Source organism: Rissa tridactyla, chromosome 1 (assembly GCF_028500815.1).
Source record: "Rissa tridactyla isolate bRisTri1 chromosome 1, bRisTri1.patW.cur.20221130, whole genome shotgun sequence".
Classification (NCBI taxonomy): Eukaryota; Metazoa; Chordata; class Aves; order Charadriiformes; family Laridae; genus Rissa; species Rissa tridactyla.
Genome location: NC_071466.1, coordinates 26,076,475 through 26,096,030, shown reverse-complemented (window position 1 = coordinate 26,096,030; position 19,556 = coordinate 26,076,475). Strand labels below are relative to the sequence as shown.

Below are 19,556 nucleotides of genomic sequence, written 5' to 3'. Positions count from 1 at the left end.
TAAGTTTTGCTCATGTCACTTTGAAGATTTCTGGGACTATTCATTCTACTACTATATATACATATATATATATATGCATGCATATATTTGTCTATAAAGCTATCAGCTTTCCTTTACAACACTTAGTGATTGTCTCCTGTTAGCTTAATGGACAAGATGTTGATGTTCACATTCATGATAAATGTATACAATTTCAGTTTTACTCCAGCCTGCCTTCTTATTTTAGCAGTAGCTTCAATGTATACAATAATTCAATACATACAATTGCACAACATGCTCCTTTTTATGTGTCTGCAAACAGAATTCTCTACACTGTATATACCAAGGTGTCTTTTCTCAGTGTACTAAGGAAGAAATGTAGCTTATTTTTTCCCCACAGATCAAATCAGAGTGAGATAATAAGAATAGCTGTGCAGGCTGCTTGCCTGGGAGGCAGCCATCAGCCCAGGGGTGTTGCCCAGGGCACGTCCTGCTGCTCACTTCTGCAGCAGCCCACAGACACGTGCGGCACCGCAGGAGACACTGCCAAGGGCAGGCGGGGACGAACTCGTGTGGGATGTGAAATATTCATCACACCCGTTGGGTGCAAATAAACATGAACAGTGGGAATATCCCTGCCTGCAGAAGAGAAACCGTAATCACTGCGCTCTCTTCTACAGCGCACACAGAGCTGCGTAAACGCAACCACTGCTGCCTCCGCGCCTCCCGAGGTATGTGGGTTTGCTTTGACTCCGTGCCTGCCCTCACTGTTGCACGTAGGTGACACACTAGCAGGACACCCTGCCGCCCGGTCCATCTCCAGTGGTGCTTGTCACTGTGACCATTTGGTGATCCCAGGCACCTTGATGCTCCAGCCCTATCCCCGATAAGTTAATTGAAAACACATGTCTTCCCAGAGGACATTTGGGACACCAGAACAGACTGCAGATGTGTGCTTGCATGCAGGTTTGTGTATCTGTGTGCAGGTACACAAACATGTGACTATCTTTCCATATAAATCCCCGACATATGGTAATCTCCGAGATTCAGTCACTTTGACTCCCCAGTTTTAATTGGGCTATTGCCTATTTAGATGCTAAGCACTCCACGACTGGAACATCATCTTTATGCCATCTGCAAAATGTCTAGCACTCTGCTGGGATAACTATGGAATAATAAAAATGTTGAAGTCCTAAATTCTAATGAGATTGTTATATAGAGGCCAAATATTAACTAAAAGGAATACATTAAGTCAGCCAAGGGCTTTCTGTTTTTAACACAACAGATTCAATCCAGACATCTTTTTGTCCTTGTTCTGTGTAACTCAATTAAACACAACAAGCTAATATTACTTAAACAGATTTTATTGCACTGGCAAATAAGAAGACAAAAATTGATTTTTCAACAAAGGCTAGCCTTTACGATTTGTGATGGCTAAAACCAAATCAAGGCCATTATACATCAAGCCTGCTATTTCTGCAATTAAAAAGCTGGCACATAGCTGGTTTGATGGACATTTAGCATTGCCAGACTTTTCTTATGGATAATAAATCATTCCTCTTACTAGGCTGCAGAAGCAGCAAGATCCCTTAGACAAACTTAATTTCTATTGTACTGATCGTTATTGCCATTATTATTATGATGCCTACAGACGTCATTATTGGCCATATCTATATGAATGGAGTCATGCCACTTTGCCCTGGGGGTCATGTAAAATCACCAAACAAAAGTGTTACTGACAGAGGTCTAAAAATACAAGCAGGGAGAAGGTAGGGGAGGCCATCTGAGGGCAGAAGAGTCACTGGGATGCCACAATGGACATCTCCAGGTGAGGCTGCAGCCACAGACTGAGCGATCAGGTGATGCCACATGGGTGAGAGGGACATGGATCTGGCAGAGGGACAGGTACTGGAATGTAACCAGCACGTAAATACGTGGTCATTGCTTCTTCTGTGTGGGTAACTTGGTATTTCCTCTCTCTAGGTTGACTGTGGCCTTCCTTAGATTTTTGTTCAAGAATTTGGTCTTGAAATTACTTCTGAAGGTTATCTGTGAATCAGGGCACGGTCTCCCGTTTTACAGCAACATTATAGATTGACATTCAATCTCATCATACACTGAAACGAACGTGAAATCTTATTAACATGTTTATAAAACAAGAGATGTGCTGAAAAGCTTGTCTCTAAAGGGAGGCTCAGCTTTTTGACTCCCAAAGAGAGGACAAGATCCCTCCCATCCGGACAGGCCAGGGCTCATCCACACCACTGCTAACGAGAGTTACAGATTCTGTACTTGCTCCCTCAGTGAAAACTTTGCCCAGCCTCGCCAAATTCCCTGAAAGTTATCTACGAAAGTTCAGTTAAATATTTCTGTCCTCTCATGGAAGCAGAAAAATTCTTCCATTTCTGGTGTGATTAACGCTTTCATATATGAGCCTTGCACCTATTGATCTACAATGAATTGCAAAGTCTTTGTTCTGTTACGTTCTTGCTAGAAATCTTGGTAATCTGTGGAAAGCAACCAATGAACCAATGAAAGAAAATTAAAAGCAATAATGAAGAAATTGGCTTTGCAGTATGTGTCCAGCAGTAGCTGCTGTACTGCCCTGCTTAACGTGCCTGTGGGCGCTGTATGGATTCTGTAGCTTCCTTGCTGGTGTTGGAGCTGCCCCATTTCAAGCACTTTGTGAGGAAGGTGCAGGCTTCTCATCCCTTCATCTGGCCAGGAAAGGTAAATTAGAAACATCTAATATTACAGCCCCTGTTCAGGCAATTTTGAAAGTGAAAATTGTTCATTCAGAGACAAGAAAGTTATTAATTCAGAGAAAAGCATGCCTATTTCCCAGTAATTTCCATTTATCTGGTGAATAGTGTCTGATGTTATAAAGGGATTCAAAGCACTTGCTAGCTCCACAATTACTCTGCCATGGGTCTAACCACTGCAGCCACACAGGGTCTAGGAAAGCACTATTCCAGACCGCCTGTACCAAGAACAAACATTCACATAGTTAAGGCAAATGCTGCTAATACATTTCTGGCACAAAGTATTGATCTGAGACTGTCAAAGTCTCTGGATGCTAGAATTGTTATTCACTATTCTTTTTCTCTGATGAAACAAAGTTTCGTGGAAAAATGCAGGCACCTTGAGTACAAAATACATCCTTTGGAACATTTTGGTATTGACAGATTGAAGCTATGGCTCTAACGAACCCTGCCCAGATCCATACTGGAGTTCCTTGGACGGACAATATGATGCTTTCAGGGTTTTTCCCCTGAAACATAACCCCAGTAAGCACAAGCACCCCTGGACCACTGGTGGGGCCAGAGCTGAATGGCTGTGGTGCCAAGACCAAGGAGGACAGAGATCCTCACATTGTCCTCAGGCCTGGACAAAACAGATAACAGAGCTCCCACGCTCCCTGTTGCGGAAAGGAAGGCCAAACCTAACAAGAGGTTGGAAAGTGAACTCACTTGCTACTCGGCAACTCACGGTGTCCCTGTAACCTGAGAACGGCATGACCACTGTTTCTTGCAAAGAACAGGATCCTTAACTATAAATAGATCCTCCAGTTTGAAGTGGAAAAGAAATTCTGAATCTTAGAAAATGAAACTCTCGCTAACTGTGGAAGAGGTATTTAAAATGCATGGGATTTAGAAGAGGGACACATTTCCACTGACGCATTTGCTGAACTTAAAGAACAGCATGAAAACATTGTGATTGGGGTTTTGCTGCATGAGCAAAGGCCGCAATACCAGAAGAGTCTATTGCTTTTCACACAACTCCCAATGCGTTGCCAAATCCCTCAAACTCACCAAAAGCCAAACCTTGCTTGAGGCTGCCATCGTCACAACAGCCACTCCCGACACTCATTCTGCTTTTTTTGCTCTGAATGCAGTATAAAATCAAGGCTGACAAAGTCAGTTGCTTATGCGGAGATCAATAATATAAACAAAAGGAGAAAATAAATTCACCTTTACCTGATCCTTGGCACACCGCCTAAATATATTTCTCTTTGAGGGCAACATGTAAATAAAGAGATCTTTAATTTGTAATGGACATTTAAAACCTTTTCAAGAGGAGCATTAGAATGCCTGGGGCTATTTATTATTTTTATCTTGAAATTTGAAATATTTATGTGTGACTAACAAAATTCTTCTCCAGCCAAGGGGTACAAGCATACTCTAATTGGGGAGTTGATTCAAAACAAGGCCGTGTAACTGCCCCAGCTCTTCTTTTCCAGGGAAGCATGTTCTTCCACCCCCCCCAAAACCAAAATTTGCACTATTTGTCACAGTGATGGCTGTGAGAAAGCCACTGGGGACAAGGGGAGAACCCAAGACGTTCCCTGTGCTTTCTTCCTTCTGTTTTGCAGGGACTGAGGCAGAGCAGGCCACGCTGCCCGGGAGCAGTGTAGGGTATCTGCAGAAATCTAACATTTGCTGCCAGTTTGGCTGGACAGTTTGGCAGACCCTTCGGGTCTGTCCCCAGCTGAAGCTGCCCCAGGACATCTGTATTCACTAGTGAAAAGCTCTACACAGTGATGGGATAGCAGCATTTTGTGTCTTACCTAAATGGACCCTTTTGAATATGAGGTGCCTGAGGACAGTGTTGTGCATTGGATGGTATCGTCACCTGTAGAGTAAAACACGAAAGGTGCAGCCGAGTGCAGAAATCAAAAGCAGTGACGTGTCTCTAGAGCTGCCTAGCAGTAGTTACTGCTCCAAAAGGAGAGGCGGAGAGGTCAGGGAAGCTTTCCCCCCTGTCCCGGCACCACCTTTGCCAGTGGCTCTGTGAAACAGCCCCATTTCAGCTGCATCTTGGTGCACGCTGCCTGTGCTGCCCATGGGTTCCCCTTCACTTGCCTCCCTGTCCCTCCCTGTCTCCGGAGTCTGTGGGTTATTTCCATCAGGATTAGTTTGGCATTGCCATGAATCCATCTCCGAAGCGCTGGCAGAGGTGTGCCGCAGCCCGTCATGCCAGGCAAAGCCAGGCGGTGCCTGCTCCACCAGCACAAATGGGTGCAGGCAGGGCTCGTCCTCTGACACGGCAAAGGAAACTGAAGCTACGGGGAGAGAATAAAAATCCCTACTGACATCTCACAAGTGGAGTCCCCCGAGTGCTCCTTTTGATCTCTTTTCCGCTGTGGAGTTCCCCAGTGGCCAATTGCTGGGTGAAGATAATTAGCCCTTAACTAACACCAGTTTTATATATATTAGCATGTTGGAGGCATCCCTTCTTCACACAGAAGGAAGAAGCAGCCTTTTTACTAAGGAATTAACTCTTCACCTACCACTTTTTCAGCTATGCTCCCACCTGAATTTGCTCAAACATCAGCCTTTAGCATTTCCCCTTAAAACTCTTCTTCAGAGCCTTTGTGGCTGCTGTGCAGCCTCAGGATTTCCAGCAAGGAGAGGAGTTTGCTGCTGTCCCTCCAAATGCCATTGCTCCTGCTGCCCAGTGCCTGCTTCCCCGGGGGTGAGTTACTCACTCCCACTTCCTCGCCCCCACAGGACAGAGTCTGAGAAAACCATCACATTAGAGACAGGGTCGGCCCAGCAAGTTTCTGCCTCCTCTTTTTATTCTTTTCCTGGTTCTTCTCCCCTCCTCAGCCATATGGCTGTAGGGCAGAAACAAGCCTGGAGCAGGGAGATCCACCGGGCCCAGGAGAAGAGGGTGCACCTCAGAGGCAGAGTTTATCTAATTGCCCCACTTGCAGTGAGGCAGGAGCTTGTGCAAGTGAGTCCATACCACAGTGGAAATCCCGCTGTGGAACTTGCGCTATCCAGGAGCACAGAGCTAAAATGTACGGAACAGGAGAGACTTCATTCCCCAGCCCCACTCCCACCTCACACAGTGCCCGCCCCAGGAGCCCTCAGTGGGGCATTTCTCTCTGTTTTCTTACAATACCAAATATCCTCCATCATCATCTTCACTCCAGCCATCTCACACCCCCACGCCCCTCTGATGGGTGTGGGACTGCATTCAAAAACCAGCAGCAGCACAGTGAAGCGGTGCAGCACCCAGGTGGATGGATCTCTGCTCCGTGGGGTGGATCCACCATACAGCCACAGCACGGGGTACAGCAAGGCACTCCCGCTTTGCCCGGTGAATAGGCATGTCAGTACTCATTTCTGAATTTGCTCATCTTCTTCATTCATTCACTCATTCATTCATTCATTATGTAGCCCAAGGCCTTATTTATTACTCAAGCTATCCTCTGCACTGACTGCAAAGTGCTGATTTTCCTCACAGGGTGATCTTTTGTTGCCTCACCCTGATATTGATATCGGAGCGCATCACAAATACTAATTTTTTTCCTCCGTGGCGCCCTCGTGTGATGGCAGTTCCCCGGTGTCCCCATCTAACAGCTGGGCTCAGAGGCACAGGGAAATGAAAAACATCTCTCAGGTCCTGTGCTAGGTGAGAGGTGGGTTTTGTTGGCCCTCACAGCAGCAAAACACTGAGTACCAAGAGGTGCTGCGCAAGCAGAAAATGAGGGACACACACTGGCACAGAGGTGGAGAGCTTGGATGAAATCATATTCCCACAGGCCCTGTGTAGCATCCTCTGGTAACATCCAGTTACCCAGAGGGTAAGGAGGGGAAAGATATTCAGCTGCTTTAAAGTTTCTATTCCTGCACCACCTTACCTTCTCACTGCCTGTCTTTTAGCACCCAGAGCAAACGAGCAGGGGGCCTGCAGAAGGCAATTTCCTTCAGTTCCCAATCCCTGATCCATTCCTTGGGTGGATCGACTGTGTGCGAGTGTCCTGCAGGTCCCATAGCAGCCACGTTATAGAGCCTTCATTGTAACACTTGCAAGTAAAGGAGCACCTCCTCATTCTTACTGCTCTTACTGCTCTGTTTTACCATAACTAGTAGCGCCCAATATCACGTCTTATGCATTTCTACTTAAAAAGTAATTTAGAAAGCCCAAAATGATGACAAAGCTTCTTTCTGATTTTTTTCCTCCCAAGAAAACAAAGTGTTTTGTTTGTCTCACAACAAAATGGTTTTGATTGATACCCCTAAACCATCAGAGTTTGATGAGTCCAAAATGGATTTTTTCCAGGATACAGAATGAAAAGGTTGAGTTGTTCTGATTGTTCCCTTCTCCAGCAGGAGCAAAGAGAAGACTGAACTTGCTAAATACAGGAAATCTAGCCAAGCTGTAATAATGATAAGGGATAACAGGAGTTGCACTTTTCTAAGGACTACTCTTGGGCCAAATTCTAACACATTTTGCAAATGTTGGGAAGCAGTACCCCTGAAAGCCAGAAGGTCAGTCTTTCTGATGGATGCTGGCTTCTTACCATTGTGCCACCACCAGGCACAAACAATAGATATATTTCTCCTAAACCCATTCTCAGAGACAGCTGTGAAAATAAACCATTTTCAGCTCAGCCTGAGATAAGCACTTGAAATGTTAGCCCAAATTACTGTTTTGGAGGCACTGGTGGGAAGTGCCAAGCAACTTACAGCCAGTGCAACCTATTTTGCCTCTAACACAAGAGGTTGTTAGCATTTGGACAGGGTAGTTACACATTACTCTGAAAAATGCACAGAAACACATACATATCTCCATTATTTCATAGAATCATAAAATGTTTTAGGTTGGAAGGCACCTTAAAGATCATCTTGTTCCAACCCCCCTGCCATGGGCAGGGACAAGGGGGTTGAATAAGGGAAAAGGTTTTCCTTGTCCATCCTAGATTTTGCAGGATGCTGCTGTGTGTGTTTACTTGTCTGGAAGATGTGTATCGTATACCCGCCCAAAAGTAACCCACACTCAGGGTGGAGACAAACACATGCACATTGATTACTAGTGACACGTCTTCCCCAACGTTGGTAGACGCAAAGTGCCTGGGATGCCATCAAGTACTGCAGTGCTGTCCCAAACCCCTGCCCCGTGACAAAGCTCACAGCAGGAGGCCGTGCTGCAAGTCCTCCATCTCCATGCAGAGTATGGGACAGACTACCCCAGGATAACCCTTTCCCCGACCTGCTCCCACCCTTGGGGTCTGCAGCTCAGAAAGGATCCCTTCCCCTCGCGTGCACTGTAGATCTGGAGTCCTAATTTGAAATTTCAGAGGCAGAATTTGATAACCAGACTCCTCGTTTCAGCTGCTCAGGCATGCTGTACTGGCAGAAAGGCATTAGCCTGCTTTCCAGGGCCTCTGTGTAGTTTGGCCACGACAGTCCTCAGCACAAACACATCTGCTCTAAGTGTACTAGAGATATGAAAGCGGTTTGGTTTTTTTGCTCCCCGTTTATGTCCAGAAGGATTAACCCTCCAGAATTTGTCACTTTGTGCTGCTCTCCTTTAGATGGCACTGTTACCACTTCCAAGAGGGACTGCTGCTGGCCACTTAGCGGAACCGGGGTGAAACTGGGCCAGGACTGTCATTATTACTGAGCTAACAAGCCAGACCAGGTCAGGAATGACCCAAGTCAGGGGGAGCCGTTCATGATATTTGCTTTAGAAAATCTTCATGGTACCCTCTTCACGGTATCACTCTAGCTCTCACCAGTCAGTTGTTCACTTTGCAGTATCCCTCACAGCACAAGGGTTGTATTGACACGATGAACATCCAACACTAAGGACAAACTCAATCTGCTCCTTTTCAGACTAAGTTTGAAGCAGTTCCCAAAGTCAACACGCATATCTGAGGGCCTTAGATAATTAATTTGCTAATTAAGTAATAATTAAAAGCCATGCTGTCCACAGGCACTACAGTCATTACTTTCACAACTAGCTAAATGCTTATGCCAGAACCACTGCTCTAGGTTTTTTTGTCCACTGCCTCAGTCATCACCTGCTTGGATTGCCTAGGCTTTTTCCCTAGATAGCAAACTGGTTTAGCTGTCATTTAATGGGTCTGCATTAAGTAGTGCTACATGTTGTGCGCTCCTTGATGCCTATTAAATGAATCTTGCCTATTAATAGCATTTTCAACTGAGAAAGAGAGATGATTCCAGGATACAATTCAGTAGTGGTCTGGAACAGCCAGAAAACAAATCCAACAAAACCCAAAGAAAATGGTCATGCAACCTTAAGGTTGCTACAGCAAGTGCTTAAAATTGGAAAGCACTCAAAGAGACTGCTGATATAGGCCAACACTCTTTACTACATATTGACACTCTCTTTCTTCAGCACAACATGGCTGTTGGACCACTTGCACTGGTGCTTTCCCCAACGTTGGAGAGACAACAGAAATAATGTGAGCAAGACAAGAGAGCCATGGGCACGGGGAGACTCCTACCTGTGTGCAAAACACTGGTCCTTTGGTTGCTTTTAAGACTCAGTCCAGTCCTCGCTGCCTGGGAGTGCATTTTCCAACATAATTCAGCTCCAATTCAGAGAAAAATCTATCTATTGGCCAATATTTTGGTGTGGTGTAGGGAGAGAGAGAGACATACTAGAATTAGGCTATGGGTGACTATCAGCCCAAAGAGGCTCCCTAGCACCAAAGTAGGATTGGGCCCTCTGCTCAGCCGAGCAGAACTGCCAGTTGGACAAATCAACCCCAAATTTTGCTGAAATAAGGCCCCACCTTATTCCTGAACAAGTATTATTCCCTTGCCAAACTGCAGTTCTACTCAGACCTCAACCATTGTGCCTGCAGGCTTCTCCGAAACAAACACACACAATTACTATTATTTTTATGATGGGAAAAGTTTCTTTTTCTATGCTGCCCTAACTCAAAGCCAGGCAATGCAATTTTGCTCAAGCTTTCAAACAATAATGCCATCTCTGAAAATGGCTACAGATTAGATTTTCTGAATGACACTCAAAAACTTGGAAATCTGTGTCTATGTTGCAAGACAACAGACTGCCCAATTGCACAATTGCTTGAGTAGTCCCAGGTCAACCCGCTACATGTAGGCTCCCAGCTTAAGCATCAAATTTAAAAGTGTAGCAGCCTTAGGCATCCCTGGAAGCCTCAACCAAGACAGGCAAGTACCTGAAGCAGAAATTCAGATCTTTGGTGCTGTAAATAGTCTTCTGGAAGTACTCACCTGCCTCCACTCACTAAAAATGGAGCCTAAAGTAACCCTGTTCCTAATGTAGGTACCACATCTGAGTACCTAATGGGTAACTGTTGGGCTCATGCTGACTGTGAGGGGTGTCTTTGCCTGGGAGGGGTCCATGTTACATGGCTGCCAGCAGCCAGCAGCAAGACACAAGTGTCTTGCGCTGCACTGAACAGTGATGTGCGGACATAAATACTCCGGGGTGACCAGGCTAGCCCAGAAGGGACAGACAGGCTGAACACGGGTAAGTGAGTCCAGCAGTGGATCTGAAAAAAAAAACCCTACATCTAATCCTGTCCAAGCCTGAAGGCACTTAAATTCCACAGATAGATACAATATTTTTTACCTCCAAGCCCTCCAGGCACTCAAAGGAGTATTACTGCAACCCCCCAGTTGGCCTGACAGTGCAGAGGAGCTGGGAACATGAGGGACAGCTATGCCCGGTAAGGACTTAGAGAGGACTCTATTAAATAAAGTCCCCTGAGGTTTTCAATTTAGGAGGCATTCTCAGGACAGATCTAACACGCACCAACAGGACAAGAGGCATCTCAAAGCTCAGCTGCAGCAGCTGTTCTCATTTAAAACATATCCAGAGGAGATGAAGGACATATGCACAAGCTTCCAGAATTCCTTCAGCAAATTGTGAATGAGGCATGAGATGAAAAATCTCTCCCCAGCGGACAACGCATAGACAAAGCTGAGCAGACACTGCTCTGCCCTTTTTTGTTTCCCTCTGCTTTAACCAAGGACACTCTACACTCAGCCCCAAAAAAAAAAAGAAAAGCAAAAAAAAAGCTTTACAAATGCCCATCAAGCCCAGAAACGTCAAGAATAAAGAAAAATAGAGGGGGGAAATCCTCTGGGAAAGTATTTAAAATATTTAGTACTTTTAAAAAATTCCCTGGTTTTTTCAGCTCAGTGAAGCTCCCCCAGCAACATCATCTCCTACTCAGGGAAAAGTGTGAACTACGGTATTTTGTTCAAAAGTAACCTTTCCCACTAATATTAAAAAAATAACTGAATAAAGTATTTCAGAATTTGTGAAGACTGTTTGAATCTGTGGTTTGGTTTTTGGATTTCCTTCTCGCATTTAATACTGAAAGTTTACTCTTGTCTCTTCCAAAAGTAGACAAACAGGCCACCAAGGATATTATCCAAACCTTGAGTCTTGCTGCTGGTGATTATCTGCCTGTTTTACAAAGTACTTGGGGCACCAGGTTAACCTGGGATGGTACAAAATACACGGGCATCACGTGAACCAGGTCTGGATTCCAGCTAGATTTCCCAGACCACTAAACAGCTTTTGAAACAAGCAATACCTACAAATCTTTCATGGCTACTGCAGTCATCTTTTAAACTTTACTCATTTTGTCTTGGGTTTAGTGAATATATAAGCTTCTCTACTTATTGACAACATTTTCTTTATGTTCTCTATACCTGCTGAATGTAATCTCCTAAATGCTGAGATAATGTTATTCTAACATCTTCAGGAATTGGCACCTCTGTAACAGGGACCAGTCTGCCTGACCTGGGGTGAACAGGAACAGTAGATAAGTACTATGAGAAAGCAAATCTTTTCCTTCATCCAGCACCGTTGTTTGACTAAATGCATGGATTGCCTTTGCATTTGTTCACAACTATCAATATCTCAGTTACACTTTCCATTCCAGCTGTAGGGGTCAGGGACTCGGACTTCTAAGTTTCTGCATCTGCTTCACTGTTAAAAACATCCTGAAATCCCGCCACGCTTGTGACAAATGCTTCAGTCACAATTCTTCTTCTTCCAAGTTCCTGAACTTTGATTTTCAAATACATGGCATCAAATAATAATTCCCTCCTCATAATAACTGTTGCAAAGAAATTACATGCTTTGCTCCCAAGAATGAAGTTTCAATGACTGTGGATTAATTTGGGCAAGTGACTGATGTGAAGGCAAAGTTTCTTTCCAATGGTAAAAAGTCCCCATTGCACTTACCTGCCTGAAAAAGTGCTGTGTTGTTATAGCAAAGACATCAAACCCACAGCTGGCCCTTTTAAGCTCATCTCGAATATTGCTTAATTGTCGGGACTGCTCATCACACTTTTCCTTCAATCTCTGAATGAACTGCTTTTCAGCATCTCGACTCTCTCCTGGTTTGGGAGAGAATCCATTCTTAGGGGTCGTTGGCCTTTGCTTGGGATGTCCTGCAAAGGAGAGAAGAAAAGACCATCGGGGTCACTTACTTTAAATGTGTGGACATGACCTTTATGTGTTTCTAAGGCCTTTGGGACTCAGCTCTATAAAAGAAAAAACAGTCTGTAGCATTCACACAGATCTGTAATGACTTTCAAAGAGCAAGAGTGCAGCAAAATATGTTTCCCTACGGGCCAAAGCTCAAAGCTTTGTAACAGTCATTTGACCTCAGGCCCTGAGCCCGAAGGTCTTCTACAAGTTGAGAAGAGCTCTCCTAAGAGTGTCTTCCTGAGAACAGAGATCATTAGAGGAAGGATTCATCTCACCTATGTTAGACATGTACAATAGAAGTCTGCATCTTGATGTGTGATGCTGAACTCTCCTGAATGGCAGTGAGAGAAATGGGCACTTCCATGTTGAGATTCACCCTACCCTGTCGTGGATGTAGAAAATGGTTGGATGACATTTATACACTACACACAATTTCTTTGGTCACCTGAACCTCAAACTTGGTGACTTGACAGAGGTGCCAGATTTACTTTGCCTTTGCAGACTTTCTTTTCCTCCAAACGGGACAATGTGGGGCTGGAGCTCTGCTTCCTGCATGCAAACATAGCGTGGGTTGCTTGCTATTGGGATATCACTATTTCTTTTTGTCAGCGTTACTGCAGTCTGCCTTGCTCTCCCCTTTATAACACTTCTAAAGTTGCAGCACAAAACAGATAGGTATAGAAATGCCACCAGGTCCCACGTAATGCTGACTGGTTGTACCACTGCCTCTGCATCGCTGCTCTCTCTGCACCATCTGTCACACCAGAATCACTGTACGGTCTGCCTGCACAAACGGGTCCACAAAGATTCTGGCTCCTCTGATACACTCCAAGTTGGCTTGAAGCAAGCCTGATCCTGTATAAATATGTGAAACCACAAGTGTGGCCTGTCTTTAGGATATCAGCTCAAATACAGTGGTATATTCACATGAATGGCACAAGAAGTAACGCTTAATCATGACAAGACACTTCAGGGAAAGTGAAGCTTTCATCCTAAATTAAGTTCATATCCTGCTTGAGTGAACTATCCGTTTCTCTGGATATACTCAGTTAACGAGGATGAAGCAAGAAGGGGTAGTGTCAGGTTGATCAAGCCCCTGCTTAGACAATCTGTTTTGTCTTTATGTTCTTAGCTTTCTGAGAACTCTGCAAACATTTACGGTCAGCTGGGCAACAACTCTGCACAGCTTACTGATTCTTTTTGCCACCCTCAGTCTCTCCTCATCTGATGCTTTTTAGCTCATTCCTGAACACTGGCCAGGAATCTCTGGTTCTTTTCCTCAGCTCCTCCCACCAGTCTCCAGCTTTTAGCCTAGGAGCCGGAGTCAGTAAGAATGAGGGAGAAAACAGACTCAGACACCTTGGTTTCATGTGTTACTAGAGATGGCAGATATTGGTCTGTATACAGATGGAAAATCAACATTTCTGTGTTAGTAGAAAGGGTTGGCTATGCAAGAATCCGAAAAGAAAAAAAAAAGGATATCTTGTACTTTTATAATCTTGTAGTGTACAGTTTCTGAAAAATAATACAGAAACAACGTCTCCAACCAGTCCTCATCAATGAATGTAACAGGGGACAGTATTCTGCCATGGATGCTACCTACCCCTTTCCTAAAAAACAGAAGAATCCTTCCATGGAGATGCATCTGATGGTATGAGTTTGAGCCAATTTGTGAAGTAGAGGACTGTTCCAGAGGTAATTTTGGCAGACGTGCTTTAGATATTTTAGATCTTTAAGACTGAGGCCTGGATGTGAAAACGGATCCTTAGGGCAATTTTACTAGATCAGGGAAGTAGTATGGGTTGTCAGGGCAATACCCCAGGAGAGTATTCCTACTTTTTCAGATCCCCAGCTTGTGTGGAGCCACTGGGAACATATCTTCCAACTTGCCCAATTACATTTTCACTCCGGGCTAAGCGTACAGGGATCTAGCCCCAGCAGAAATGCTGCCTTATGCCTCCAAGTATCTAATGCTGCAACTGCGAAGAGCCACAAGTGCAAAACAGTCTTTGAAAATCTTTGTGCCCATGACTTACATTTGCAAAGAGGAATACCAGGTTTCACAACAAGTCAAGACTAACTTCATGATGTTGCAAGAACTAAACAATAGAATACTCTCTCATTGAGAGAGTTCAATGAGCTATTGCCCTCTATCCATTTTCGTGTCAGTTGAAGTCTGCATCTTTTTGTGCAGGAATGGTATTTTCTTACAGATTCTTTCATTCATTTGAAGGGGCTCTTAACTGGACAGTAGATATTATCCCAAAATAAGAAATCAATAAAAGCAACAGCCACAAATATCTGTCCTTTTTAGCATAAAAATCTCAGATTGTTTAGGCAGCATGGCGATGTTACAACAGAAGGCAAAGGGAGAAATGTAGGGGGAAGCCCTTGAAATCAGTCCAGTTTTAATTAAAACAAAACCCCATCATGTTGTTTTGCCTTATATCTTTCTAGTTTTCCTGTTCACTGGAACATTTGAAATGCACTTCTCTATGTTGTCCTTGTCAGTATTATAAGCTGTCCTTGTAAATTAAACTGTGCTACCCTCCTCAGGGATAAATACGAATTTCTCGGTTCATTTGGGTCTGAAAAGCAGCTTACTAAGCTTGTTCTGCCATTGAAGTCTCTCTTCTGTTGCTCTGCACAAAACAGGGTATATATTAATGATGCTGTCCCTGATCCTGAATGTCCTTTTTGCTGATGGTGGGACCAGGGGGGCAGACCCACTGTACGCTGAAATCACTGAACCCCTTTGATCTGCTTCAAAACTCCCAGGTCTTTTTTATCTACCGAAGTGTTTGAACTAAGGAGACACAACAGCTATACTCTCATAATTAACACAGTCCATGAGGATTTAGATGGGGAATACAATTTATTTGTCTTTTAAGTGTCCGGTTTCCAGCATTTTGGTAAGAAAAGTGGGAAATTATTTTGAGACGATTGATAACAAGCAATCCATGGAGTGACAGATGTCAGAAACAGATGGCACCGTCCTGCGATGGGGTAGAAGGAGAACACCTGCATCTATGTACACCTGCTCCTGTACACAGATTTCAGGAATGGTATTGCATCAACAGATGAAATTGAGATCCCTACAAGACTCTGCATCTCAAAACTCCGTTGCAAGTCTTCATGAGGACTAATCCAAATTCTGAAGATCAGATTCAAGGCTAAAGAAAAAAATGTATGACAGGCAAAACCCAGTGCGGATTAAAAGGAACTGCATGTGAGAAGGTCAGTAATAGAGGGAAAATAACCTAGAAATGGCACTCAGAAATTTTAGAGCCGGTTCCATGGCCACATGTAGCTGTGGTAGAGTGACCTCGGGGACACATGCTCTCCTATCACAAAGTGTAAATGCTGCATGAGTTTGTGATCCTGATGGAGGAAAGGCTGTGCTAGTGCCCCGTAGCCCCAGTTACACTCGCTGCTTGTCCTGTTTAATGACTGCTTTGATTATTTTGTGAAATTGTTAAATAGGTGAAAAGATTGCCTGTCTTTATTGATTTGTTATTGCTGTTATTATTTCAAAGAATGCTAAAGGCTACTCTAAAAAAATAAATGAAGATGAGGTTTATTTTCCTATTTGATCCTTATAGTGATAAACAATTTTAGATTGCCATAATTTCAGACAACCAAGCTTAAGAAATCCTCAATTGGCCTGATGGAGAGAAGGCAGTTACTCGACCTTTCATGAGAATGAAGAAACCTTTGAGGCCTCATGAATTGGATATGCCAAAAATGTAAGCCTTCAAAATCATTAAGTCACCCGTGGAAATGCAAGCCTCCTTAAGACAACATAAATACACAGTACAAATATGCCTGTGTTTCATTTTGCTTTCTAATTCCAGTGGAAGAAAATCAGCTGGGCTGTAACATGCTGCTACAGCCACAATCAGTGCTGGTGCTTAAACTGGACTCCCACTGTTATAAACACTGGTGAGCTGCTGGTCTGGCACTCTCCACAACAAATTTTTCTTTGGATGTCTCTTGGTGATCTCACCAGGTGCAAAATAGTCTGAAAATTATATGATTCAGAGGACAGTGTTAAGTTCTTCTTTTTACCCTAGTATCTTAGTAAGGAGAAGAATTCCGAGTCCTGTTGGTGCCTGGAAAGATTAAATTTAACCTTCCGTTTTCTTGATTTTGTTGGTTGGGAAGGTGAAGAATAGAGATAGAGTTTAGTAAACATGAGGAGACTCTTGATGCAAGTTACAGGAGTCAAAGAGCTGTTCTACATGTTCTATACTTTATCATCAAATGAAGAAATGTGAGTTTCTACCCCCCATAATTGTAACTCAAGTATCATATAGCTGTAGAGATGACATTTAAATTATTTAAGTAGAGTCTGAAAAATGAGGTAACAGAACAGAACATAAACGGCAAGCACAATGAAATCAGTGCCCACTCATTTCAGAAGCATTCAGGGCAGCCTTACAAAAGCCTTTAGGTATGTTATACATTTTTTAATGTACACTTAGTAGACACAAATAGAAATAAGCTCTATTCATTTTATTAAATAAACAAAGGTATTCTTTAGAAATGCTAAAACGATGTGTTAGTGCCCAATATTGAGGGGTAAGTTGACAATGCCCCAATAGCACTCTGAAGGTTATTTCTACAGATAATCCCTTTTCCAATTATCCATAGAAATAGCCCAGGAAATTTAGTGCCTCTGCACAACAGTAAGAGTAGATTCCGAGTAATTACTGTCACTCCAGGTAATTGTCTGCGGTGTCTTTTATTTCACTACATCTACCTGTTCTCTTTTTATATAAGAAAATTATAATGATAAAAAATAAAAAAAATGTTTCTGTGCCCTTAAACATGTAATAGCAACAACTCTTTGTTTTGAAGGAGAGATGATTGCACAGTTATAACAAAGAAAACATAAGTCTATTCAGCTCCTGCATTGGTATGATAAAGTCTGCTGTCCTCACAGGCAGCTTAATGAACCTTGGGCACAATCAATCTTCACTTAACAATAGTAGGTCTCAGATTTTAGTCTGTTAACAAGAGATGCAAAGTCGACAAGTTTAAATCTTCCCTGGAACAGTGCTTTTGGGTTCATAAATACCTGGCGAATGGAGCTTGGTGGCTGTTACTGCTGATTTCTTAGGGGATGAGATAGCTGGTCTGTTAGCATCCTGATCTTTTTGTACTTCTTTCTTCAGACCTGTTTTAGAAAAAAAAAATAAAGGTAGAAAGAAACACACTTTATAATGCTGCTTGCAATTGTGCAGAACTGTGTCACTATGATACATACCAGAGTCGCAAAACATAAGTATTTCACCAATACACATCCTGGGCTTTGCACAGAAGGATGCCATACAGTACTTCTGTATTGGATGCCAACCTGCCACTTCTGCAAGCACGGCTGTGTGCATGTGGCTGAGCTGACAACAGCACTGAAGGTGGTCAGAAGAAGGCCTTACACACTATCTTGGTTCTCCAGCCATCTGCATATTGACAAATATCGTTAAGGCAAAACCAGCTACACAGGTAGCCCATCCTATCTGTTCCGAGCTCTGAGTTCTGTCTCTTTACCTTGCTGTGCATCCTCAGCCAAGGATCTGCTGGGCTGGAGGAGAAGCTAAGTAGGACTGCGCAAAGCTGACTTGTTACCCGCAGGGCCCTGCTCTATCAACTTTTTCCCCAGCTTAGGAAACTGCCTTTTCCAGTGACCACCTTTCCCAAGAGGGTCTCCTACAGGCAAGAGAGAGGCTTCTGCAGAACCAGAAGCATGTGGCACCCCAGACAGGAGAGGGGGTCTCTGCCCATGCAGTAAGTCAGGCAGGGCCAGAGAGGTGCAGCACATTCCGTGCACAAACCTACAACCCACTGTCCCAATGCAGGACACAACAGGGCCATACCATTGCCTTGCTGTCCACAAGACTGAGCCAACATATGGTTCGTGCTCATCTACGACCCGGGCACATGCCAGGCTGCCTGCCCTCCTTCCTCCTGACCTCTCCATTTATCCTTTTTTTCTGCAGCCACTAATTCTTCCCACTGACAGCATGGTGCCCCAGAGCTCCTGGGTTATGATCTCCAGAAACTTTGTGCTAGCCTTTCCTCTTCCTTTAATTTTTCAGTGGGAGGCAACTCAGTGTCTGTTACTATTCCTCCCACCACTGGAGCTCTCTGGTTACAGGCTCAGGATGGTCTTGTCAGTTCTCCAAGCTCTGCAGTCACCGACTGCCTCTTGTATGAGGGAGATACAACTTCATCTGAAAGCCAGAGCGGCCACCCAAGCTCAGCTCACCCCTCCTGCCCACCCACAACTCCCATCAAAATAGCTGTGGGGACCATGCTGAGAGCAGTAACATGAAATCCCTGCCCTGCTGGTTTGCCCATGGTGTGACAGTCACAGCCACAGGCTTTCATGCAGAAAACACCCACTGAGGAAGTAAGGAGGAAGAGTAAGAAAAAGCAAACCCCTGAGACATTAATGTATTTTCCTGTTTGCTTTCCTTTTTTTCCGTTAGTGTTTGTCGGGGGTTGTATTTTAGCCTGTGTCACAGCCCTTGGATATGCAGGAAAAGGCGAGATTTAAGGCAAATCCCTTGTCATAAAGGAAAAAACAATGTTTGCCTTATTAACTTCCACTTCTCTCATGAGTACATTAATGGGCGTCTTGTAGAAAAACGTCCCACAGAATCTGAAGTATCTGAAGCAGGAAAACAAAACCATATTTTCTTGGTGGTGTTTAAAGACAGTGGTAGTCCAAAAGCTAACACTATCTTCCATTGTGCTTAATGCAAATGTGATCTGGCTATTTCAATACTGGCGAAAGTATTTTCAATACTGAAAGTATTTTCAATACTGGAGATATTTTGAGAAAAGTGATAATTTTATACGGGGATCATAATCTTCAGGGACACTTACTGGATGACTAGTTTTCCGCCCTCTCCAAAGCCACAGCTAGTCACAGTTGCAGCATCAGGCTTATTTTTGAAGCTCGTTCACCCTTCCACTTCTGTCTGCATCAGGAGGTGCGAGCAGTGAGCTGCGGACACAGCATTTGCCACGCACCAGAAGTTGAGCTTCGTATTTTCTAGCACCATCCCTCAGCATTCGCTTGCAGAGTGCTTCTGCGAAGAGCACCTGCCCACGCAGAAGCCCTGTGTCCAACTTTTTGCGGGAGGATGGCACAGGAGAAGAAGGTCTAAGACCCTCTGGCTCCCTCCCACTGTTCATAGGCAAATTGCACCATCAGTCATCAGGGGCTGGTAAAGACTGAACTCTTCTTCATACCTTTACTTTGGTCCGTTTCCGTTTTCTCTGCTGTTTGTAAATTGGACATGTTAAGGCTA

The 19,556-nt window shown here is 44.0% G+C and overlaps 1 protein-coding gene across 3 annotated transcripts in view; it reads right to left on the bottom strand.

Moving 5' to 3' along the window:
• Window positions 1–19,556, bottom strand: part of MTUS2 (microtubule associated scaffold protein 2) — a 351,967-nt gene that overhangs the window by 51,744 nt on the left and 280,667 nt on the right. For all 3 annotated transcript variants that reach the window (XM_054220594.1, XM_054220605.1, XM_054220613.1), the window contains 2 exons: window positions 17,318–17,416; window positions 11,989–12,197 (listed from right to left, as the gene is read on the bottom strand). In XM_054220594.1, coding sequence (XP_054076569.1) covers window positions 11,989–12,197; window positions 17,318–17,416 — 308 coding nt within the window. The remainder of the gene's footprint in view (window positions 1–11,988; window positions 12,198–17,317; window positions 17,417–19,556) is intronic.